At 45.9% G+C, this 26,829-nt stretch overlaps 1 protein-coding gene across 1 annotated transcript in view; it reads left to right on the top strand.

Annotated features, from left to right (window-relative positions):
• The first annotated feature begins 3,359 nt into the window (after window positions 1-3,359).
• Window positions 3,360-26,829, top strand: part of LOC138583228 (glucagon-like peptide 1 receptor) — a 213,382-nt gene continuing 189,912 nt past the window's right edge. Inside the window, exon 1 of the mRNA XM_069655285.1 lies at window positions 3,360-3,512. Coding sequence (XP_069511386.1) covers window positions 3,456-3,512 — 57 coding nt within the window. The 5' untranslated portion in view covers window positions 3,360-3,455. The remainder of the gene's footprint in view (window positions 3,513-26,829) is intronic.

Genomic DNA, 26,829 nt, shown 5'->3' with positions numbered 1-26,829 from the left:
TTCCTGGGGAAGCTGCTTGAGAAGCTGGCCTTGCCCCAACTCACACAGTTAACTTGTTTGTGGTCTCCGCGACCATCAATCTGTATTCCGGCCATCCAGAGGCACAGAAACTGCGCTTCTGAACACCTGTGAAGAACAGCTTGCATCTCTGGACTCCAACTCCCCAGCTGTCCTTATTCTTCTCGATCTCTCCTTTGCCTTGGACACAGTCAACCATTCCATCCTCATACAAAGGCTCCACGATACCCTTGGTATCTCGGAATGGGCACTGGACTAGCTGACCTCTTTCCTCACTAATCGCTCCTCCCAAGTAATTCTGGGCATCTTCTCCTCTCCTCCTTCCTTCTCCACCTATGGTGTCCCCCAGGGCTCATTACTCTACCCCAGGCTCTTTAACTTCTACCTTGCTCTCCTAGCACTGCTCATCGCCTCCTTTTCGTCCAACTTCCAGTGTTATGCAAACAACACACCGCTCTTTTTCTAACTCCTTCCTGACCCTTTTGCACCCTCCATCATCCCTGACTGCCATCTGCCATCCAGTCCTGGTGCACCTCCATCGATCTCTACCACAACGCCTGTAAAATTGAAATCCTTCCCATCAGGACCCTTTCTCCCTCCTTCTTCCCCTCACTATGGCCTTCCTCCTCGTGCTCTCCCCCTGCGCCATCAACTGAAGCCAGAAACCTTGGAGTAATCTACAACTCCTCTCTCTCCTTCCCCCTCACACTCAGGGCATTGCCATGAAGTCCCACTTTCAGCTCTTCTTTCTCAAAGGAATTTTACCTTTTCTCACTTTCCCTTAGAGGCTCAATGTGACCCAAGCCCCAGTTCTCTCTAGACTTGACTACTGCAATAGCCTCCTCCTGAATCTACCATCTTCCACTCTGCGACCCCTCCAGCTAATCCAGAATAGGGCAGCAAACATAACCTTGGCTTTAAACCCAGGGACTGCATCTCTCCTGCACTAAAAAGTCTTCACTGGCTCCCGGTTGCTACACTGATTAAATTCAAATCCCTCTGCATCACCCACAAGGCTGTCTGGACCCGGGGACCAAAGTATCTTCAACTTTATCTCACTAAATACTCTCCCTCTAGACCACTACCTTCCTCTTGTACCAACTCTGTGTGTAAAGCATTTTGCTAAACAGAGGGCAAGGGGTCACTCACTTTCCTCAGCAGGCTCCCTCCTAATGGATAGCCTCCCCCATCCTCTGCGCCTTGAGCGGGATCTTCTCAAATACTGGAAGCTCCTTAAAACTTTCCTCTTTTCCTCCTCCTTCCCTTCTTCCCTCTTCTGGTAATCCCACAGTTGCCGTGGTTGGTGTCCTAGGCCCTTATTCATCCTCTGGGCCCTGATCTCCCACACCAATTTTGCCCAGCTCCTGTCTATCCACAACACTTGCATCTGCAGACCCTTGCCCTGGAGGTTCGCACTTACACCTTCTGTGGCCCCAGTCCGTGAAGCACACAACATTCCTAGCACTTCATCTGTGGTACACCTATGAGCTCAGACTCCCCAACACTTACCCCCTCTGTCCTCTTCCTTGCTGCATTTCCACGTTCTGAATACTCACAAGGCATAGTAGGTTCGTCCCTTCTACCTTTTTCCCCTCTCTGCTCTTAAATATTGTGTTTTTAATGTTTTTTTCCACTCTTGCTCCCTCCCTGTCCTGTGGGCGCTTTGAAACAGTATGTTCTTATTGCATAAGCGCCTAACAAGCAAACAATAAATACATAAATAAATAAATAAATATGTTAAAAACAGGGGTTTTGTTTGGTGACCCGGTAATCCAGAGAGCAGGCACAGATGTGGGTAATTGTATGGATCTGCATGAGGTTTTGTAAATCAATGCCCTCATCATAGTTCTTATCACTGAACATGCACCTTAATTAGCATTTATCAAGGGCTTTCGTCCCGGACAATGGCCACTCAAATGATCTAAGGCCGGTGTCCAGGAGAATGAGGGAGATGGGTGCATGATATTACCGCATCCTTATCACAGACACTGTGGTAGAGAGCTGCAAGGCCGCCCCATGACTTTCACAGGAGGTGGCAGTCCAGGGGCTTGTGTAGAGGGTGAGGACGTTTTAGGCTAGATGCTGGCACCCCCACCAATCTGCCCCTGCATTGATTTGAAGAGGTTGGTTTCACCAGAACTGCACTGGTGGCATTCATGCAGGGTTGGGGCCATTCAACCGGCAATTGTAGTGCGGTGGGGTAGTTGTGCACACACAAGGCAAGATTTTCTGGCTAAGATTGTTTGAAAAAGGTACCTTCTTTGCCTTTACTCTGTCCGAACAGGTGGTACACTACAGAGTTTTGCTCAGGCAGTGGCTTGAAGCTCGAGCCGAACTCAAGCCAAGCACAAGCCAACCACTTAGCCCTGGAGCTCCTGGGCCCTACCTGGCCTGTCTCCACACAAGGGGTAAGGCCTAAAAACAAAAGGTGAGGGCACTCATTAACTTACCAATTGAATGTGGCGTCACCAGAAATGAGCATATCAAGGTGTCCTCTGAAAAAAAGTGGGGACTCCTGAAAAAAGTGGGGGGACGGGAGACCTTTTTCACACCATGTTGTCTGTGCGCTTTAAAAAATATGTTGGATTCAAAGTCCTGCTGCCAAATGTGTACATCCAACTCGATCTTCTTATAGCCGCAGGTCAATGTTGATCGCCATTTTGTTTCCCAAATCTCAGCCTCATTCCCTCTATACACCAGTCCCCACCCCCCAGTTCCAGAGCTCCAATCTTGAAATGATTCAAGACTCTTTTACAACCTTGGGTCTGTTACTGTGGAGAACAGCAAGTACCACTGAGCCTTACATAGTGTTGCTGTACACATCTGGCTGTGTACCTATCCCGCCATTACAAGGCTTGCCGTCAGCTACCCCTGCCAGTAGTTGATGGCTACTCTCTGCGTTGAGGGCCAGTGTTGGATGGTCCTGGGTACTTTGGGAGTGACAAGCATAGGCCTCAGAACTGTGGTTCCTGCTCAGCTGCGACTCTGAGCAGCCCGGAAAAGCCAGGAACCATTTTTAGACTTTTTACGAGTTGTTTGCTCGAGGGTGTCATTTAAGCCCCAGAGGCCTGCAGCGTCATCGAATATCGCATCTCTTCAGCGCTGCCACCCAAAAAAAGACCCCCGACGCCATGCATAGCTAGCCCACATCTGTGCATGGTCAAACCTGCGCGTGGTAATTCTTATGTAGTACGGAAAATGAAAAAATGCAATAGAAATGTGCCCCCGGCCCCCTTCGCTCCCCCTTGCAACTTCCCCCGGCTCCCTCCCAGCTGAACCTGAACATGGGAGCCAGGGCTGCGCGCATTGCTCTGTGAAGCAATTGGAGTCAGCTGGCCGGGGTGGGGGCCTGCAAGGGGAGATTAGCCTTCCGTCCCCTGCACTGCAAGTTCGCGTGTAGTTCTCTCCTGTGAAGCCCCTCGGATTGCAGGGGAGCCATGGCCAGGATCTGGGGGCTGCTGGGGCTTCTTGGCCTCTGCGTGGGGTCTGTGCAGGTATAGTTCCCGTCATTGGCTGAAGGGGCAGGCAGGTGGGGTGTGGCACTGGCGGGGCGTGTCCCTCTACTTGTCTATTCGTGGTCTGTGGCTATGTGGAGTTAGATTTGATGTGATTACGCAGTGCTCGGTTGCTTTCTGGTTAGTCTGGCTCTGTGTAAATCAGCCTTCGAACATACGCCGATATACATATGCGTTGGCCTATGTTAGCTGTGTCTTATGGCTTGTGGGTATTGGGTCTGCATGCATTTGTAGGTTGTATTGTATATAGTGTCTGCATACACCTTGATAGGTTGGCCGTGTGTTTGGCTACTTGTGTGTGTGAGTCTATGGAATGTGCATGCATCCATACATACATGTGCAGGGAGGTGCATGCAGCGTTTGCATACATGGGTATGTGTTTGCCGCCGTGGAATGGCTCAGAGGTAAGCACTCGCCTCAGTAACCTGTTTGCACCCGCTGGCACAGATCCCATTCCTGGAACAGCTGACTCAGCCCTTCATCCTCTCCAGGGCGATGAAGTGGCTGCCATTAGGTTGGCTGATAAGAGGACCTTATTAGGAAAGTCCACCTCCTTTAGAGGCCGCAGATCTCCCTGATGACCCCCCTGGCCCCCTTCATTACTGCTGCTGTGACTCATTCATGTGTACCCCGCCCTCCTTTCATCTGCGCCTCTGACCCATTCTTGCCCAGTGGCCCTTGCTTCGCGAGGCTCGCTCCATGCCTAATAAATACCAACGATAAACAAATAATCCTTACAGGGTGAAACATATGCCATGGAGCACTCATTAACAAGCTGATGTTATTCTCTCTGTTGGGCGTTCATATATATATATATATATATATATATATATATATATATATATATATATATATATATACATACATGCCGTAGAGGTGGCTCTATGTATGTTAATGGTCTTCCTGGACACAAATACATTATGTGTGGGCGTGGTACATCTCTACAAATGTGTACGGGGGACCTGTGTATGTTTATGTATACATGTGGGCCCATGGGTGTGTCAATATAAATTTGAGTGGGGTATATGGTTTGGTGATATGTGTCAATATAGATTTGTGTGGGGTATATGGTTTGGCGGGATGTGTTAATGTAGATTTGTGTGGGGTATATGGTTTGGTGGGATGTGTTCATATAGAATTGAGTAGGGTATATGGTTTGGTGGAATGTATTCATATAGATTTGTGTGGGGTATATGGTTTGGTAGGATGTGTTCATATAAATTTGAGTGGGGTATATGTTTGTTGGAATGTATTCATATAGATTTGTGTGGGGTATATGGTTTGGTGGAATGTATTCATATAGACTTGTGTGGGGTATATGGTTTGGTGGGATGTGTTCATATAGATTTGAGTGGGGTTTATGGTTTGGTGGAATGTGTTCATATAGATTTTTGTGGGGTATATGGTTTGGTGGGATGTGTTCATATAGATTTGTGTGGGGTATATGATTTGGTGGGATGTGTTCATATAGATTTGAGTGGGATATGTGGTTTGTTGGGATGTGTTCATATATATTTGAGTGAGGTATATGGTTTGGTGGAATGTATTCATAAAGATTGGTGTGGGGTATATGGTTTGGTGGGATGTGTTCATGTAGATTTGAGTGGGGTATATGGTTTGGTGAGATGTGTTCATATAGAATTGAGTAGGGTATATGGTTTGGTGGAATGTATTCATATAGATTTGTGTGGGGTATATGGTTTGGTAGGATGTGTTCATATAAATTTGAGTGGGGTATATGTTTGTTGGAATGTATTCATATAGATTTGTGTGGGGTATATGGTTTGGTGGAATGTATTCATATAGACTTGTGTGGGGTATATGGTTTGGTGGGATGTGTTCATATAGATTTGAGTGGGGTTTATGGTTTGGTGGAATGTGTTCATATAGATTTTTGTGGGGTATATGGTTTGGTGGGATGTGTTCATATAGATTTGTGTGGGGTATATGATTTGGTGGGATGTGTTCATATAGATTTGAGTGGGATATGTGGTTTGTTGGGATGTGTTCATATATATTTGAGTGAGGTATATGGTTTGGTGGAATGTATTTATAAAGATTGGTGTGGGGTATATGGTTTGGTGGGATGTGTTCATATAGATTTGAGTGGGGTATATGGTTTGATGGAATGTGTTCATATAGATTTGTGTGGGCTATATGGTTTGGTGGGATGTGTTTTATAGATTTGTGTGGGGTATATGGTTTGGTGGAATGTGTTCATATAGATTTGTGTGGGGTATATGTTGGGTGGGGTGTGTTAATATAGATTTGTGGGGTATATGGTTTGGTGGGATGTGTTCATATAGATTTGTGTGGGGTATATGGTTTGGTGGAATGTATTCATATAGATTGGTGTGGGGTATATGGTTTGGTGGGATGTGTTCATATAGACTTGAGTGGGGTATATGGTTTGGTGGAATGTGTTCATATAGCTTGGTGTGGGGTATATGGTTTGGTGGGATGTGTTCATATAGATTTGAGTGGGGTATATGGTTTGGTGGAATGTGTTTATATAGATGTGTGTGGGGTATATGGTTTGGTGGGATGTGTTTTATAGATTTGTGTGGGGTATATGGTTTGGTAGAATGTGTTCATATAGATTTGTGTGGGGTATATGTTGGGTGGGTGTTTTAATATAGATTTGTGGGGTATATGGGGTATATGAAGATGATATTATGGTCTGTAGCATTGATATGATATGACCTTAGGGTCTGTAGTATTATGGTCTGCTGCAAAATACTTGCATAGAGCTTGGCTGAGGAGTCGTTATCTCCAGAGTCTTATTGCCTAACTTTAAGGGTTTTTTCTTTCTTTTCACAAAAACTTTGTGCGCAGCATTTGTTAATGTTGTATTTCGTTCTTATGTTTATTTTTTACCCAGTTTATTTGCACTTGATGAATTGGTTGTGTATGCCGGTTATGTGTGCTTGTGTACCTGTGACGTTCTGTCGAGAAGGTATCAGGAAACTGAAGCTGAAGCCGATTCCTCTTATATGAACCAGGAGCACACGTGTGTGGCTTTTGGGTACTTTTTCACGGCTTTGGATTCCGTAGTGGGGTAAAGCGGTGGATGGTTCTGCGGGATCAGGGACTCCCAGAGAATCTGATAAGAGTTCCAATCGCACTCCACAAAGGTCTTCGGCTGCCTGGGGATTGTCCCCCATGGTTCCCAGTCGAGATAAGGGTGTCCGACAGGGGTGCGCCTTGGCTGTCTTTTTGCTTTCACTTTATACCAACAATTTAGAAAACGGATTTATGCAGGACCTAGTGGACGTACCTGTTTTGGGCTTGTCCAAAATCCTCTCTCTGGCATCTGCAGTTATTGCCAGAACTCGCCTTACTTTACACAAAGCAATGCCCAGATATGTCCGTTCCATGGCATCTCTCGATGTAAAAGTAAACACTACCAAATAAGTGGACGTTCGTTTTTTACCTAAAAAACCTAATAAAAGGCATTTTATTTATACAACTGGTCCTGGTGAAATTATTCCTTTGAAGGATTCGTTCACCTCTCTGGGAGTGACTTTCACAAAAACATTGAGAGATTTGACCATGTGAGCATGGCTGACAGAAAGACGACTCACAGGGCGGGTGCATGGAATACATTTCCCAAAAACATTACCTCTCAACACTTTCCGATGGATTTGAGTATCTATCAAGCCCTAGTCAAGGCCAATGGGATTCATGGAGCTGAGCTCTGGGGTTTCGAAAACCCCTCTAAAATACAGGGCAATGAAAATATTTTCTTTCTGTAAGATAGGGGGCCCTCCCCAACTGCGCCCTAGGCTGTTAATTATATATTAAACTAAGCAGATCGCCTTTTCCTCAACCGTACAGAGCTCACTTAAGATGTGGCTGCCAACATGCTCTCATTCTAGATTTTTGTGCCAACATTATTACATGGAACCATTCTAGAGCAGTATTGCCAGACATGCTTCTAGATTTGTTTATTTCTCTACGAACTGCCAAGAAGATTCCATGGTGTGATCATATTTTAAAATCTCTAGGAGCGCCTCAAGCTACTACTTTATGGTCTATGCCGCTTGAGTATATAGATCCGGAAATTTCATATTTAATCTTGAAATTAAATGTTCCCTCATCAGGGCTTGGAGAGACTGAAGTTGCCTTACATTTGAATACTGTAGATGATCAACATATCTCCATCGAAGGCATACCGCCCCATTTCGGCCACCAGTGGATTTGGTTTGATTTTTAAGTTACTACCTTTAAGTTCTTGGGCTGATACATGGAAGAATCGAGACCGAAGACCTAACAGATGTTGCCCTTTCTGCCCAGATAAGGAAGAAATGAGCCTACATTTGATACTTGTATTCCCCAAATACTCCAAACTCAGTGCATTTTATTTAGTTCCCATTCTGAAATATTTTAACTTTAGGAACTGTATTCCTGGTTTTAATCTTTTAATAGTCTGTAAAGGTGCTTGGCTCTCGTACACAGTTGATGTCTTTTTGAAGAGGGCTTTGCGATTGCATGCACACGAGCTCAAGGTACTTTCATGATGGATTGGTCATGGCTATGACACATCCTGCTGACATTGGCTGTTTTGTATCTTTGATTGAAACGTTTTATTTTGTATTATTTTAGAACAGATATGTACAATTCAAAAAGGTCGAACATAAATACAAAGATGCCCCGTTACACATCCTCTCCTCCCTCACCCCATCTCGCAGTCGCCTCTTCCCATTCCTGAGTCCTGTACCTCGTCACCAAAACCCCCCTCCTCCCCTTGACTATTTGAATCTCCTCCCGTTTCTTCTACTCACACTCACTACACTTCTGGATAGCTCAGGTGGTCTCTTCTGGCTAGCTCACCTGGTCTCTTCCAACTACACAGGGTATCTTCTCTTGCACAACTCCCACCTACATTATGATCGTACTGAATGTTTCAACCACCTTCGTTTATCCTCTTTGCCCCCCATTTCAGCTTGGAGGCAACGTGCTCGTTTGGAAGCTAGACGAAATGGAGCACCACAGGTTTGATCCGATCCTCGGGTCCGCGCTTAGAAACCTCTGGGTATTACGCGCGTTATAAATATCCTATCATATCAGATGGGTGTAGGTCCAATGATCAAAAACAAAAGGCTCGAATACCTTTTTTTCGACACCAAAAGGACCGAAAAAAAGGGTCGATTTTTTTAAAAAAATATTTTTTATCGGGGGTTCCCCTCAACCCCCTGTTTTCTTTCAGTAAAAAACATTTTATGCACACTAAACTTAAATATATAAATAAATACATAAATAAACATTCAATCCTTTTTTTTTCCCGATCCTTTTGGATTTGAAAAAAAGGCCTCCGATCCTTTTGATTCGATCCTTTGACCGGACACCATATCATATCATATCCCACCCCTGTTACTCTATTCACTCCCTCAGACCTTATCTGTCCTCGCAACTCTGCTGTCCTTGGTCAGCTCACCAGACCATTCACCTTCTTCAACCATCTCTACCCGCACTTCCTGTGACCTAATTCTTTGCTCCCGCCTCTCGGCATTCACCTCATTACTCCTGAACTTGGCACGTCATTCTCATGTGTGCTCCACTGGTCCTCAGACGCCTCCTTAGTCCCCTCTTCTTCTCCCTTCTGTCATCATAAGCTCCACTCAGATCCTTTCTGGGCAACCCCACCTTACTTACTCCTCATCCTCCTCGCTTCTTCACTCTATACTTCCGTTCTCTACTATGATACGGGCAATAGCCGGATGAACTGGACGCTGATGAAACTCACTCTTTCCCGTTGGGAAGTACAGGCTATGCATCTCATCAGCCAGTGCCTCAGCCCTGCTATGCAAACAAAGGCTACAACACTGGCAGTCTGGGAAAGATCCCACAGGTGAAAAGTGCAAGAGAGAAAACCTCTCTCCCATCATGTGTAGGGAAATGAGCAGGAACACGCTCTCAGGAAAAGCCACAGACCCCTTTCTTTCCTGTCCTAACCACAGCTACTGCCAGACCCGCTGTGGATGTTCACCCTCCCATTAATCCTTCCCCATTGGTACACTCTTCGCTTAGCCAGCCTAGGACCAATGACCTTCATCCTCCCAATGGAAGCATCTTCCACTAGTGGACGCAGACTGGCCCTTACCATCCCGAGCACTGCCACAGTTTATAGGGTAATTTCAGGACATTTTTCTGTATAAGTACTCAAAACACACCGTCACCAAACCACATTCTGAATACTCACAGGGCATAGTCGGTTCAGCCCTCACCCTCTTCCCCTCAGCTCTTAATATTGTGTTGTAATGTACCCTCCCTCCTCCCTGCCCTGTGGGCGCTTTGAAACTGTATATTCTTATTGTATAAGCACCTAACAAGCAAACAATAAATAAATAAATAACATTCATGACCCACTTCTCAAAAAAATAAAATGATGCTCCCAGTATTGCGGTCAATTCCCACCCAATCATTAAGACACCCTTCCTCTGCAAGAGTTTAGAAAAGGCAGCGACACAACAGCTGACTCAGACAACCTCCTACATGACCCCCTCTTGACCTCCCGGCTCACCCGAGGCATGGAGCTAGTGTGATGAATCCTGTGGAGTCATCACTGATCCCCGGGGATGATCTCCTCCCACATGGCCAGGGGAAGGCAGCCTCCCACCTGATCCTGACCCTGGGGGTGGTTTTATGAGGTAGGATCATGTGGGAGGGGATGAATATCGAGACGAAGTGATGACTCCAATGAAAGAGACACAATATTCCTCCCACCCCCTGCAAACCTTATCCTCTAAAATACAGATAGCATATTTTAAATCTGAGCAAAATACCATTACACATAATGCTTACTTAACATCTCCTATTTCTGACAGTTTTTCAAAGCAATGCAGTGTTAAAAAGTCTTAAACTCCTATGGACTCCAACTCCCATGAAACCTCCAGTACTGGGACGAGGAAGAGGAGACAAGAGTTAACGTGGAGCAGAAGAAACAACAAGCTAAATGTGCAGACTAGTTGTTGTAATGTAACTGAGCTGTGTGGGACATTTAAAAATGGTGTCCCTTTTGAAGTTGAACGTGAAGAAGAAGGAGGAGAAAAGAGATGCAGAGCGGGTGCAGTGAAAAGCAGAACCGAAGGCAGATACACAAGAGCGGATTGTGTGGAAGGAGGCAGGCGCTTCCTACCGGTAAGGCGAGAGAATGGGAGAGGCACAGCGTGTGCTGCAGGTGAACCGCCGAGGAGCCAGCAGCAGTGGGAAGGCTGTCAGGGATGCGGTCAGAGCAGCAGTTCCACCGGCAGATGAAGGCGATGCCAGCTGGAGAACCGCAGTAGTGTCTGCAGAGCGGGAAACACTTTCCCGAAGCACGGACTTCGCCGCAGCCATACGCCACGGGTCGGGAATGCCAGAAAACACTGGTGAGTCTGCCCTGAAGCATTGGGAGCCCCGGAGCGCACTGACAGGGGTACAAACTATTGGGAACTTATTTTGAATATCAACTGTGGTTTGTCGGTCCGATAGCACAGCGAGTAGAGCGATCGCTTTGACATCTGTGCAGAGCCTTCTGATGCAGGTTCAATCCCGGCATGGCCAAATTCAGCCTTTCATCCTCCCGAGGTCGATAAATGAGCACCACACACCGTGGGTAATATTAAGCAGCGCTCAGATACCTGAGGGTTCGTAGCACTTTATAAATGCTAAATTATTATTATTACTATTATTATTAAATGATATAGAAAGACAGAATTTACACAAGTCTCCATATAGGAGATGTTGATATGGTGAAAGCTGAAGTAAATGTTGTCATAAACAAATGCACATTAATGAAGAAATTGAAAGGCAAGATATGTACAAGTCTACATACATGAAATGTCTAGATGGGGAAGATCGGAACAAGCATTGCCACAATTCAATGAACACTAACAAGCCTCCATTTATGAGGTGCAAATATGGGGGAAGTTGGAACACGTAATAGCTGGAGCTAATCAAATATAAACATTGGAGGAGTACAACTGTGTTATGCCTAAAGAGAAAGAGAACTGAATGATTGTAAGGAGTCCTGGTGTAAGAAGTGCATTAGGCAGTAAGCCTTTGGGGAAAAGATACCTGTCAGGAGAGTATGCCAGGGAATTTCCAAGCCCAGAGGGCATTTTCTGGCAGAGCAGTACACCAGGATATGTGAAAGGAAAAGACATTGCAAAAAGGCTCCTGGCAAGAGAGTACACCAGGAGGCCCTCTTTAATAAGTTGTTATATACAAGATACATGTTTGACATCCTTAAAAACACAATTTCTTGGAAAGGAAACTTTTCATCATCTTTAAGAAAGTGGTAGATGAAAGAGACATTTCTACTACTCTTAAAGAACCACTGTATGAACAGAACATTCTCAACATTCTACCTGAAATAATTCAGGGGAAGGGAATCAACCCCTGGATACAAGGATTGTTTTGTTGGATTTACATACTTCATTTTTTCACTATTTTTACTGAATGTAAAACAGAGACATTTACCTTGCACCTGTTGTTCTTCACTTTTAGTGGGAGGATCAAATAAGTTTTGGACACAAGGGCAGTTTGCCTAAGTTGAATGACGAGACACAGACCGATGCCAGGTTTTTATTTCCTAGGCAGGGAAACTCTCTTTGGGATGGGGACAGGAAGGCCTTTACCCAGAGCCTTTTATTGTAATAAATTGCCTAATGTTGAAAATATTGCAACTTTTTGTCCTCTCATTTCTGGCTCCTCACACTAGACATTTTAAACTTATGGGCTGAATACCCTTGACAAAAATACTTCTTCTGTCCTCATTTTTCTTAACTTGTTGGTGGCCTTTGACATTGCTAATCATCCCATCTTACATGACGGCTAAAAACACACCTTTGATAATGACGGCATGGTCCTAAAATTGATCTTCTTATTTCTGTCGCACAGAGACACGGGTCCACTCAGGCCCCTTTCTCTCTGAAGCCACAATTCTCAATTGTTGGGTGACACAAGATTCCACCATGTCCTCCTGGTTATTCAATATTTATCTGAAACCCTCAGGCAACATCAATGCTCCTTTCACTTTCTTTTTTCAGACAGATGTAGATGAAACATAGTTTGTGCGCAAACTCATGGGGTCCTCTCTGCACTAAAGTGCAATAGCTGTCTACTACAAATCCAAGATTGGATGATCGACAATAGTCTCTTTTTGAATGCATCGAAAACTGAGACTCCATTTTGGTTTCTCCATCCCACTTTCCATTCCTTTGTCCTGCCTTTTGTCTTGGGGGATCCTCCTCCTCTCTCTGGCTCGTAAATAAGCTTGCGTGATATGATGAGTTCACTAAGAATTCTCATTTCCAAATTCCTGTTCTAAGGCGCAGCCTCCCTATCTTGAATACGTCCCAGAGAATTCAAGCAGAGGCATTGCTAGGGAGTGAGGGGTAAGTGGGCTATAGTTTCATGAAAATCAGGCCATGGTCATTGTGGTCCTCCTGCAAGACATCAAACCGTGTCGCGTGCATCATTTTGCCTACCAACATGGCTCACTGCTGGTCCATACAGAAGCTGACAGAACGCTCTAGTGCTCCGTGGAAACACATGCTGGCTGCTGATTGCGGCTCGCATTTTCTTATTCAGAATGCTGACATGGAGGCGTCGCGTCTCAACACTTGGTAATGCCTTTGCCTTGCTCACCGCTACTTCTTGATTCCTTATCTCTTTTCTCTGGCCTCGCCTTGCTCTGCCTTGCTTCTTGCTACTCCTTATTCTCGGTGCCTGCATTTCTACCACTCTGCTTTTTTCTTTGATCTCCATTCCAAGTTGCAGGGTTTACTCGTTTTCTACACTACTATGCTTCCTTGGAATTGGATTGATACATTTCTGGAGTCGGTCGACGGATCACACCGGCTCACAGGTCTTTTACTTCCCTCTGGAAGGTTTTTCGCCTGTGCATTCCGTCAGTCTCTCCAGAGGTTACTTGGCCTGAGCAACACCATGCAGGCAGGGTGACATTTGGGGAGGCTCGCCCCTATCTTCGTGAAACCCGGTCCAAGCAAAAGAACCGTCAAAGAAAGACCCACAGCAAGACATCACAGAAGAAAACTCAAGTTGAGACATTCCAGTGATTCTGAGAATTCTGACATATAGCCACTTATCTTTTGGTTGTTGACCTGGATAGAAGCTTAGGGGCTACAACCAAAAGGCTAGTTAGCCCAGAGTCCCGACATTAGCATAGCCCCAGATTTCTTGCAGACCTGGCAACGCCCCTGAATCCAAGTAACCCCTGCAATGGTTATGCATGCCTAGAGTACTGCAGCAGCCGTTACCCAAGTCTTCCAAAATGACTAACACACCAGCTTTAGGTATTCCAAAACATGGCTGCCAAATGGGTTTTGGTCCTGGACCCATGCAATCCCATCACCTAGGATCTCATTGCCTTCTTGTTGCTGATTGCATGGAATACAAGCCTCTCAAAATCCCGCACAAAGCCGTTTGGGCTAACCACCCAGGCTACCTCTTCCAGAAGATCAAAGCGCACTGCCCATGAAGTTGTCTTAGATCCCCCTCTTCCAGGACCCTAGTTCTGGCACCCTCCAGGAAGAAAATGTGGAGGAAAACAATCGACAATGTGGGTGCATCTGCCTGGAATTACATCCCCCTTGTGCTAAGATCAGAAGAAAATCATCTCTGTTTCATTTTTTAAAATCCTTCACTTTGACCTCATGATTTGGGTTTGCCTATTGTCCTGAATACCTACCTCCCTCCTGACTCACTGCAGTCTTGTACTTATACTTGTCCTTACCTCCCTTCTTTGTTTGCCCTTACACTTGATCCTTGCAGGCCTAGGAGTTTTTTTCAAAGGCAGATTTGAAGGCAGCTCCTGTGGGGATAGACTTAATGTCCCTGCGTAGGGAGTTCGAGTTGTGTGGGGCAAATAGAGAAAAGGAGTGTGAGGAGGGGCTTAATGAGATATTGAGGCAAACAGGTAGACGGTGCCGAGCCACAAACACACTTGTAGACGTGAAGAGGTTTGAACATGTCACAGTCGTGCATAGATAGCCGGCCTACCTGGCGTCGGTGGGAGGTGGTAGCAGCAGATCGGGGAAGAAGAGGGAGCTTGCCCAGAAAAGTGAGGGAGCAGCAGGGGAGACCTATGGGCAGGACTAGGGTGAATAGAAACATCTTAGTTCAGAGGAAAATCAGAGGAGGACAAATTCTGCCGATGTTCCGAAGCTTAAGACGGGCAGCTGAGGCAATGTCGGCTTCAGATTGAGACTGGGAGCCACGGGGGTCAAAGTGAGGGTGTCGGGAGGGAAGGACAGAGAGAGAGAGAGAGGGAAGAGAAGCACAGGAGGTCAGGAGATGGATGACTTTGGCCCTCAGTGAGTTCAGCAGGAGAGAGCATAGTGCCATCCAGTGGCATATGACTTTCAGACTTTCCGTGATTTTGATGGTATAAAAAAGGATATGAGCGTACATATTGAGGATGCGTAATGAGAAAAGAGGAGGGTCAACGACAGACCCTTGAGGCACCCTGACTGCAAGATGAGTATCCACTGATGTAACTCCATTGTGCAATGTTAAGAGTAAATGACCGGATGGGTAGGATTCAGTCCAGGGAATGGAAGTGCCTGGGAAGCCTAGGTGAACAACAGTAGAGCAGAGTGATGAGTGGGCAAAAGTGTCAAGGCGGCAGAGAGATGAAGAAGGATTAGGGTAAAGGACAATTTTGGGTAGTGACCAAAAAAGAGACATGGGCAAGAACAGAGGGATGGCCACAAAAGCCATGCGGAAGAGAGGTCACAGATTGCCTACTTTGCAGATAAGAGGTTATTCATGGAAATAATGGGGGATAGGTGTGACAGGGGGTAATTGGCAGGGTTGCCATTGGGATCAGCTGTAGGTTATTTTACAAGATGAAGCACAGCGGAATCTTTGTAGAAAGCTGGAAAGATCCTGGAGAGAGGGAGAGAATGAAAGGAGAGGGGAGATGAAAGTTAAAGAGAGGAAGTCTCTGGAGGAAGGATAGCTCAGCTGCAACATGCTTGCCTTGGAAGCAAGACGGCACGAAGCAACACAGGTTCGATCCCCGGGTCTGCGCTTAGAAACCTCTGGGTATTAAGGGCGTTATAAATAACCTATCATATCATATCATATATCATATCATATCATAACTAGCTCACGCCGGGTTTGAGGTGCAAATGGATATACAGGGGGGAGGAGGGCTTGACCAACCTGAAGATAAAAAGCAGTCTGACTGGCTTGGTTTCCGTTCTTGGCAGAGGGATCACTTTCCAGGTCTTCGGGGTCTGCTTCTTGGCTACCCCTAATGCCCCATGATGCCAATTGAGAGCCAAATTTGGAGTCCAATCACTGATGTGGCAGCCTCAGGGCACACAGCTTCAGTGAAGCCAGTACATGGGAGCCCATCACTAGCTTGATCCGTTGCATCACCTCCTCCCAAAATATCACAAGTGCCAGAAAATATGTAGATGATGACCTGCACCTTTCCCAAAAATTCATCCGAATATATCTTCAGGGAGAAGCATGAACTGTTTCATCCTTGCTGCTGTCCAATACGAGTTGTAAATAACCTGCTCTTTCATTTTTCCCTTTTAATTTACCTCTGTTTTTTCGATGTTGTGATCCTATGTTTTGCACTTGCTCCTCCTCCCCTTTTCCCTGGCACTTTTCCCCTTCCCTCTCCCCTGCACTTGCACGATCTCAATGTCACCTGGCCTAGTAGGATCGCTGGCTCTGTCCTCCCTTTGTTTCCCTCCCTTGCCTCATCGCGCCTTGAAACAAGTGTGCAAGGAGAGGGAACCAACGTCTTGTGAGAGACTGTTTTGCTCCATATCACATTTTTTGTCCACTTGGGGAAACTGTGGGACAGTGATTTGGCCCACAAAGATTGCATTTTGGGTAATAGGTCGAGTCAACCCTCGCGAGATCCCAACACTTGGATTATAAGTTAAACAGATCCCTTCAGTTCCCATAGGAAGCTGTCTTCCTGGCTTGGAAACAGAGGCATACATGGGTAGGTTATCTCATGTGTGCTGATGCATATGTTTAGTGATGACTTTTTGAAGTGGAAAGCTGAAAATATTTTCCCTGAAATAACCAGAGGGCGTGAGCACAATCAGTGACCCTGAACCATGCAGGAGAGTTCAGGAGGCGGGAGGGGGATGGACTGCTGTCTGAACAATGTGTTGAAATAGTAGAGTTTACAGCACAGATTTAAGAAACATTTGGTAAAAAAAAGCCATATAATTATTTCATAATGAGTTTTGTCGCAGTGTGATATTGTCATCCTGGCTATGTCTAAAGATAAAACACAAAGTTATGCTGCAAGGGTATAACAATACATGCTGCCCTTTCCCTGTAAAACAAATTCTCGTGATGGCTGTGCCCAAATATATCAGTGTTGCCCTTATAAAAATAGTTACATGCTGGCTGTACCCAATGTATGCTAGCATGCCACTGTCAAAACACATTTTCATGCTGCCTGTACACAATATCTACCACCATTCCACTGCACAAACATGTGTTCACGCTGGCTGCAACAAATATATGCTATCGTGTTATGTTATGCTAAAAGGTATTTACACTGCGCACTGTCACCACTGGAGTGGTCCCCTTGCAGTATGACGGATCTGAAAAGCAAGAGGGTAGGGTAAGGTAGTACGAATGAACGGGAGAAAAGAGCAAGAGAGCTGTGATGTGCTGTTGGCAGCTTCAATTCGGTTTACACCGTTCGCTGAGCTTAGGTGTGTTTTTCGGTTGGTAGCCTTCATGTTCTATTGTGCGAGGCTGTGTGTGGTTTGTTTTGTTGTAATATGTAAATATGCATGTTCCTGCTGGTGTGGCCCAACATATGCCATTATTCCCACTCTAAAAACATATTTTCATGCTACCTGTACCCAGTAAATTACAGCATGCCACTGTAAAAACATCCTCATGCTGCCTCTGCCCAATATGTGATAGCATACTATTGTAGAAACACCTTTTCATGAAGCCAGTGTGCCCAATATACACCATCAGCTGCCTATAAAGCACAGTTTCATGCTGCCTTTTTCCAAAATATGCCAACATTGCTACTGTAAAAATACCTTAACATGCAGCCATTGTTCTCTCATGTAGCCAGACTGCTTGCACGGAAACAGACCTTGCATGTAGAACAGTGCCCCACACGAGGGCCTCTGACCGTGTACATACTATATACATTCTCTTTAATTAATTAAAATGAATTAATTCTTTAATGCCCTTAATATTGGAGACCAGTCTCTTAGCGCGGGACTGGGTTTCGAACAGGATTTGAACCTGTGTTGTTCTGCGTTGTCTTGCTTCCAAGACAAACACATTTCCTCTGAGCTATCCTCCTGAGCTAGCCGTCTCCAGAGCACTCTCCTTGAGAGCCCTGTGCATGACAAATAATATCAGTGATGCCATGTGTATAATGGGAGTTTCTGTATTCAGCGGCCACCATTTTCTAGGTTGTGCACATAAAAAATGATTGGTGGAAAACATGTATTAAATCATAACCACTAGCAGTTTCTGTTGTATTTGTATTTAGGGTTCATAAAATGCAAACATTGCTAGGAAGCCAGAGAGTGGTGTTAAGTTATTTGGGGTAAACAAAGGTCAGTGGTTGGGGAAGATACAGATTATAGTAGCTCAGATATCCCATACTGCAAGGATGATATATACCTAGGAGTAGCCTATGCATTTCCTGAAGAGCACAGGCTTGTGTTGTTCTGTGAATGGCAGGATTGTTGGAGCGGTCCAGATCGTGACTAGGATGGTGTTCCAGTTTTATCCCCCTTTATTTCACCTAAAAATAGTCTTCTACAATTACTTCTTCAACATTCATTTCACCAGACATTTACTTTTTCGTGCATTTACTTTATCTTCATCTTCACATTATCAAGGTGGAAATGGATGTGATAAGGTTAGCTTTAAGGTTAGGATTGGGGTCAAAGAGTAGTAGGCGGAAGAACATGGGTGGGGAAAGAATGGAGTTACCAGGGGTGTCCCCCTTTAATGATGAAGTGAATGTTAGAATAAGTGAAAGACTGCAGAAGTAAAGGTACAAAGAGGTAAATGTGATGAAGTGAATGTATGGCAAAGTGAATGCAGAAGAAAAGATGTAAAGACATACATTTCTTCCAGTGGGATAGGTTTAGCAAGAGAACGCCTGTTTCCTGGTTTCCTTTGCATGCCAATTTCACCTCGAGTTTTGCAATCGTCTCACTCCTAGCAGATAGTGTCCCACCTGAGCCTTTGTGGTTTGTGGCTAGGTAGGGTGGTGTTTGGGCGGTAGTAGCCTTATATATGATGCAGGTTGTTTTTAAGAGTATCCTGACTGGGATGCATAGCCAGAGTAATTCTCATTGGCTGCGGCAGATGAGGTCAAATATTTTAGCTCCACATATGAGACATGCAGCAGTCTATTGAATGGCCTTAAGGGTGGGGGGCAGGTGTCTGGCCAGGATGCCAGTGAGGAGGGGGTTCCTTCTAGTGAGGTGTGAGATTTCTAGGGTCTTGACCATAGTTCTGAAATCCTTAGGTGGGAGGAAGGGGTTTGGCTTCCGGAGCAATGCTAGTTAATTAGTGATTGGTTTGAGCTATTTTGCTGATATGTTGTTAGAAGAAGAGATTGTTGTTGATAATGGACCCGAGTGATTTAGCACATGGAGCCAAATGAGGTGTGAATACATCAAGGTAAATGGCATTCAGCCATGCTTGGATGACCTCCTGTTAAAATGCGGGACTTAGTAGGATGAATTCTGTTTCGGTGGGATTCAGTTTCAGGTAGGTGATTGTCATCCAAGCTTGGATGGGAGCCAGGCATTTCCTGAACTGTAAAATATCTCCTTTTGATGTGTAACTAATTATTGTTGGAATACTGATGAAGTGAGATATTAGGGTCATTGAGAAGAGACTCGAGTGATTCCATGTAGTGATAGTAAATGACTGGGGAAGAGTATCGATCTCACTGGGACCCCCCAGGTGACCTTTATGAATGAATCTTATGTTACCCATCAGTTCTGCTTGCTGTCTGTCTGAAAGTTAGGAGGTGAATCAGTTGAGGAGTGTGCCTGTGAACCCCATTGTAATTGCAGGTAGGCTTGTAAGTGCGAAGTGCTTGACTGCAGAGGTGTTGCTTGGGAGGGTCAGCGGGGCTATCGGCCAGGGTCTTTTGATTGTGGCCCCGGATAGAAGCTCAGGGGCTACAAACTAAAGGATAGCTAGCCCCGAGTCCCGCCAGTCCAACATTAGTGTAGCGCCCCCTACCTTTCCTCCCTCCTCTCATTTTACTCCCCCTCCAGCTCTCTCTGCTCAGCAAACCTCTACCTCCTCACTGTACCCCCAGACCCACGTGCCTCCTCACGCTTCCGCTCCTTCCAACTCTTGGCCCCCCTACACTGGAACTCCCTCCCTCCGCTCCACCCCTACCTACTCATCCTTCTGCCACTCCCTGAAAGCCCATCTTCTTCACTCCCCCCCTGACTTCCCTTCCCTACCTCTCCCCTCCCCTCCTACCCTTGCCCCCCTCCGCTCCCACCATCCTCTCTCCTTCCCCTCTGACCTTAAATTGGTAACAGATACTACTTAAGGGCAATGAGGACACCAGATCACTCCCCCTTTCCCTTTCACTCCCCTTGCCCTCCCCCTCCCCCTACCTCAAATCCTACACCGTTACTCCCTTCACCTACCCTCTCCTCTACCCTACCCCCCTTTTCCCCCCTTGTAAATAGTTCTACTTATTGTTTTAATGACCTGTTCATGTTTGTAAATATGCTTCTCTCACTTTTGTACCTGTTGATATATTGTAAAGCGCTTTGGCTTAAAGCACTATATAAATTCAATGAACATAAACATAAACAATAAACATCTTTTCCAGTCCTAGCAGAACCTCATGTTCGACTGTATCAAATATGGCACAGAGGTCAAGGAGGACCAAGAGCAGGAGTCATATTTATCGTTGATTTGGAGAGCATCATCTATGACCTGTATATCAGTTTCCATGCTGCATCTGGGTCTACACCTTGATTGGAAGTCATGGAGCAATCCATGTTGGTTATCTCTCTCATGGAGTTGATGAGCAACAGCCTTCTCAATGAGTTTACCAACTATGTATTGTTTGTTTATTTATTGTTTGCTTGTTAGGTGCTTATACAGTAAGAAAATACTGTTTCAAAGTGCCCACAGGGCAGGGGGGAGAAAGGGTGGGAAATACATTAAAAACACAATATTTATGAGCAGTGGGGGAAAAAGGGAGAGGACAAACCTACTATGCCTTGTGAGTATTCAGAACATGCAAGAATGTTGATTGCTACACGGACTGGGGCCACGGGAGGTGTAAGTGCGAACCTCCAGAGCTGAGGATGTGCAGATGCAAGTGCTGTGGATAGACAGGAGCTGCCCAGAATTGGTGTGGGTGGTCAGGGCCCCAAAGATGCATAAGGGCCCAGGACACTGATCCAGCAACTGTGGGATACGCAGAGGAGAAGTGAAGGGAAGGAGGAGGAAAAAGAGGAAAGTCTTAAGGAGCTTCCAGAATTCGAGAAGATCCTGCTCAAGGTACAGGAGGAGGGGAGGCTATTCCATAGGAGGAAAGTGAACAACCCTTGCCCTCTGTTTAGCAAAACGCATCACAAACAAAGAATTGGTGCCAGAGGAACGAAATGGTCTAGAAGGAGAGTATTTAGTGAGATAAAGTTGAAGATAGTGTAGTCCCTGGGCCCAGACAGCCTTGTGGATGATGCAGAGTTATTTGAATTTAATCTGTGCAGCACCTGGGAGCCAGTGAAGACTTTTTAGTGCAGGAGAGATGCAGTCCATGGGCTAAAGGCCAAGGATAAGTCTCACTGCCTATTCTGGATTATCTGGAGGGGTTGCAGAGTGGAAGATGGTAGATTCGGGAGGAGGCTATTGCAGTAGTCAAGCCTAGAGAGAACCAGGGCTTGGGTCACATTGACCCTCTGAGGGAATGTGAGAAAATGTTACATTCTGTTGAGAAGGAAGAGCTGAAAGTGGGACTAATTGAAGACTAATGATTGGCTGGTAGTTATCAAGTTCTTCTGGATCCGGAGATTCTTTTTGGGATGTAGGCTGATTAATCCTCTTTTTAAGGTGCTTGGAAACATGTCTCGAATGAGTGAGACATTGACTGTTTGGGGAAGTGGTATGGATGGATTCAAAGAACTGGTTTATGATGGTGGAGAGAAGGATGACATCCTTGCATGAGGTATGTTTTAGTGACCAGAGAGTATCATCTAGGTTTTTGTGAGTGAGGGGTTTGAAGGTTGTCCACGGTTATGTTGTTTGAGGTGGGATCATGAGCACGGCTGCAGGGCTTTACCGATTTTGATGCATTGATATGCTGTCAGATTTTGTCTCGGTGATGACAGATCATATTTATCTGCTGTATTCCATTACAATTTCCTGTGCACTTGTCAGAAGCACTAAGCTCCCAAACACACTTTCACCCTCTTTTTACCATCAGCTTGGGGTTATGTGGACAAGGGCCTGGCACACAAGACACACGAGGGTCTCCTGAGTTTTCATCTGCCCTTTATCCTACAGCATTGCATAAAACATACACTTGTTAGGTTCATTTTTTTGTTAAGAAGCCCACTTCCTGTTCCTTGTGCCCATTCTGTACGGTGCGGTCTAGTCTTTGGGTGTGGCTGTCTATATAAACCACACCCAGTCAGCATCCTGTGCTTCGTGCGATTTTCTGTTTCCACACTCACCGCAGCTCCGAAGATCTTCTGCTTACCTGGAATCTTCGATCCAACTTCAATGTTCCGCCATCTTACCTTCGCTTTGTAGTTGTTAGGCAGAATCCTGTGCAGTTCCCTTGGGGAACACTGCAAAAAGATTAAGACTACAGGAGTAAGCAGTAAACCCAATTGGTAGCAGTCTGCACCACCCAGATTTACCTGGTAGCTGTGGCTGAGCAGTCAGACTTCTCTCAAGAAGAGTAGGGCAGTATGTAGAGTATACACAATAGGGCCAAAACACAGTAGAACAAACAAACACTGACCAGAGCTTTGCATAAAAAGTGTATAATTATTTATTTAAAACACACTTTATGGCATATACTAGCACTCTCAATCAAAAGCAAGTTAAAACACAGTCAGGTGCAGTATACACACCTCCCTTAATAGTTATCAGACAGTCAGGGTTAAAACACTACTATTTGTTAGAACAGATGTGAGCGCTTAACCAAGGTGGCACTCTGATAATGTAGTCAAAGGGAGAGAAAAAGGCAGAGCGTAAAAATAAAACAGTTACCAACACTTTTAAGAATTCAGAGCAAGAGGAGAAAGGCAAAGTTGTACTGTAGAGCCAAAGTTCATAGGCCTGGCCCACTTTAAATGGAGCAAAGCGAAACGTGCCCAGGATCACACGGTTTAAAGTGCACTAAAAGTATTTGCGGAGTGTTCAAAAGAGGTTGGGGTGATTCAAAAGATATAGTGAGAAGGCCTGGAGCCAACCCATTTTAGAAGCCAAGGATTTAAGGGTCACCTTTAGCAATCTGTAGAAAGGGAGGCCAGGCAGGACACAGTACCTAGAAGAGAAAGGAAGCTCCAGCGGGGGCAGTTGTTCCTGGCAGTGGTTGAAGTTCATGGTTCCGACCAGGGGAAGAGAACATCTCGTGGAGGAGGGAACGGGGAGTCGTTGCACTGCACAGGGATGAAACCAGCCGCGGAGTTCCTGATAAAAAGGTGCAGTCCTTTTATCCGCGGACAAAAGTGGTGAGCTTGGCTATCTGGTCGCCGGGGTGCTTGGCATGGGCGATTCGACCAAGAGACGTCTTTGGAAGGTGAAAAGGGCGAACTGGTTGATCCCACCAGCTCAGAGGAAGAAGACTTGTCCAGCAGAAGATCTTCTCTTGTCGTCGGGAAAGTGGTGAGGTAGTTGCAGCAGGGCTTCACCGGTGGTGTCATCGTTGCAGATGGCTCAGCTTCTTCCCTCTTCGGATTCTTAGTTCCTGTGGCGACATCTGAAGTTCCAGTCCCAAAGGCCCTGCTTTTATGCAGAAAAACCCCCATTCATCAACCTAGCTGTCAATCACACATGCTAAGTGGTGAGCCGGGCGGCTCACCACTGGGTCAATCAGAGTATAGTGTGACTGGGTTGCTAAGGCAACGCAGTCCAGGGTGCCAATTCCCCCCTCCACCCTTCCTGTGGAACCCAGACAGAGTGGCACCATTTGGAGGGCTTCTGTGGAGAAGCCCGCCAAAATAGTGGAACAAAGGGCTTGACCCTGGTCAGAGTTACAGAAACGGACACAAACACCATTTTTGAATCGAGTTCTGGCAAAAAGACCCAACCGGTGATTTAATATTAAATAAATAAAACCAGCGGTATCTTTAACATTGCACCAAAAAGTGGTGCGTTTAAAATCAATGGGAAAATCCCATAGAGAATATTCCGGTGGAATATTTTGCGTGGCAACCAATGCCACCAGCCAGAAACTCGATGAGGGGGGACGGGACAGTGCCCCCTCGAAAACAGACCCAGGGGTAGTCGAATTACCCCTTACCAGTACTTCCACAATATGATGGTTTGTACTGGTTCTATTCACAATTTTGGACTAGTAAAGCCAATGGTGACTTTACATACCCTGAGAGACAGTAGTCAGTCCCAGGGTATGGAGTCTATGTTTGGGGGTCACTGTGACACCCCTGTGGTACTGCACTGAGGGTGCTGTGTACCACACATACAGAGAAACAGATGATACCCTATGGAGTAAAAAGAAACCCCATAGCCCATAAGCACATAACAAGTCAAAGACATACCTCAAATCATGCCTAAGGGTGGGAGTAAAAGAGTCTCACTCTTAGCAGGAGAAAAAAAAAACTCAAAAATCCAGCAAAGCTGCTGGGGGACTCACTAGGTTTGGGAAATTAGCCTTATAAGAGAATTCACCCTAACAGTAGTGGCTCAGTTTCTTCAACTCGCCACGTGCTACATCTTACCTGCAAGGACTCCATCCCGTGGCGCTTACTCTTCGTTCCAGCTACGCCCCACTGCTTACCTGCAGGAATTCCAGCTCGCGGTCTCTTCTTGTCCTTCACTGCGTCGCCAGCTCGGGTCCAGCCAGCGTCGCGGCAGTGGTAAGCTAACCTGAGAACTCCTAGTCGCAGGTTATTCTACCCGTGCATCTCCGGTCTCGTGCCATCTTTCCGACTTGCGGTACCTCGCAGCACGGTACGCCTCGAATACGACCCTGAAAGACCAAAGACAGTGAACAGACAATTTTCAAAAACTGTACAGCAAACTTACCTGCAACTGCAAGGTCTTCAATCAGGATTCTTCGATTCACGTCGGCAACAACCACCGCAACCCGCGATCTGAAAAGGAAAAGAAACACATGTAAGAGGACGTTCGCATCTGACAATATCAGACTAATACTCACTGAAACAGTGACATAACTGGTTTAGAGACACCTCTTGTTCCAGCACGCACCCCTGCATAGCTCAGGATGGAGAGGTCACCAAAACATTGAACAAGGTGAGGCCGATTAAACTGACACTCCCACCCTCGACACTCAGGGCAGGGGTAGGGTGTTCAACAGCAGACTAGAACACTAAACCCATGATTGTTTCCACAGGCATACCCTTGGGGAACTGAAGAACACTAGAACAGGGAACCAGTACCCAGTCCAGAAGTCCTACCCATCGCTCCTGCAGAATCCAGGTGAGTGTGACAGAACACAAAGCCACCTCAAACTATTCTGCCTGAGCGATGGAAATCTCAGAAGTAGACCAGTTATCCCAAATCCTGGGGGAGTTACGGGCGGAAGTACATGCAGCCTGGTCAAAAACTAATGCACTCAGACGAGAGTTAGTTGTGAACAGATACCGAACCGAGGAGTTAGCACGGTAAGTGCTCCAAGCTGGCAAAGCCCCTCTGCCGGGAGGAACTTCTCCAACTCAGGCATCACAAGCTTCCAGCCCTGTGCAAGTAGTTATTCCAGGCAGCATACCGTTAGCACCCCCTGAGAGGTTTACTGGGGACCCAAAGAAGTTTGGGGTATTTATGAATCAATGTCGTCTGCACTTTTTGTGTAGGCCAGGAGTATTTCCAACTGATCAATTAAAGGTAACGTTTGTATTGTCTTATCTGGTGGGTCATGCTGCAGACTGGTCAGTCCCTCTAGTGAACCGGGATGAACCCTTATCACGAAACTTCCCTGGGTTTCAGAGGGAACTTGAAAAGCTTTTCACGCGCCACACCAAGGGACAGGCCCTAGATAACAAATTGCTTTCCCTTCACCAAGGCAGTCAGGATCTACTGGCGTATGTGGCGACTTTTAATCGTTTAGTAGCAGAAACAAATTGGTCCGAGGAAAAGCGCACCACCCTGTTCTACAGAGGCCTGTGGGGAGAGTTAAAAGACATTCTCGCACAGGGGGTAACCCCCCCGAAGGATGTGCGGAATACCTAGACTTAGCCATACAACTAGACCATCGGTTGCAAGACCGAAAGGCAGATCGCTCCCGCTCAGAAAACAGACCATTTTATGTACGCTCTAAGGACTCGCTGGTGAAACAGCCGGCAGACACTCATCCTGAACCCATGCAGTTAGGGGTCCTCAGAGGCCCTCTCTCCAAATCAGAAAGAGATTGTCGGCGGTTGGAACAATTATGTTTATATTGTGGCCAGTCCGGTCACTTTCTACGAAACTGCCCAGCTAAGCCAGCTCGCAAGATGGTAGGTGCCTTGGACAATAGTGAGGAGAAAAGCGAATCGGGAAACTCCAACGCCCGACAGGCCTAGAGACCAGTCTGTCGAGCATAGTCAGGAGCTCTCTGGTCTACATTTTGCTATACCAGTGACCTTGATTAATCAGCAACGCCCTTCAGAAATGCATGCCTTGGAGGTATATATCGATAGTGGGGCTATCAGTAACTATATGGATCAAGAATTGGCTGATAAAATCGGACTGCCCATCTATCCAAAGGCAACACCAGAGAATGTCACAGCAGTAGACGGAACGCAACTTCTGTCAGGTCCTGTAACGCAATGTACAGCGCAGCTAGTACTGGTATGTCAAAATGGACACAGAGAAAAGCTGTTGTTTGATCTGATCACAGCACCGCAGTTCCAGTTAATCCTTGGAATACCTTGGTTAGAGAAGCACAATCCTAGTATTGATTGGCGAAGAAGAACGATAACTTTTTCTGACAAATGTGACAAGGGTCATGAGGAGGAAGAACATAAAGCAGAACACCATTTACCAGTCAGTCAAAAGATAGTTTCAACCCTGGGAATTGTTGGTAGCCTCCCCTCTGAATATCTGGAATTCCAAGACATTTTTGCTAAGGAGCAAGCCAACG

This window comes from Ambystoma mexicanum, chromosome 3q (genome assembly GCF_040938575.1).
Source record: "Ambystoma mexicanum isolate Mex_15411 chromosome 3q, UKY_AmexF1_1, whole genome shotgun sequence".
NCBI lineage: Eukaryota > Metazoa > Chordata > Amphibia > Caudata > Ambystomatidae > Ambystoma > Ambystoma mexicanum.
Note: the sequence above shows the minus strand (reverse complement) of the source record. Positions and strands in the feature narration are given on the sequence as shown.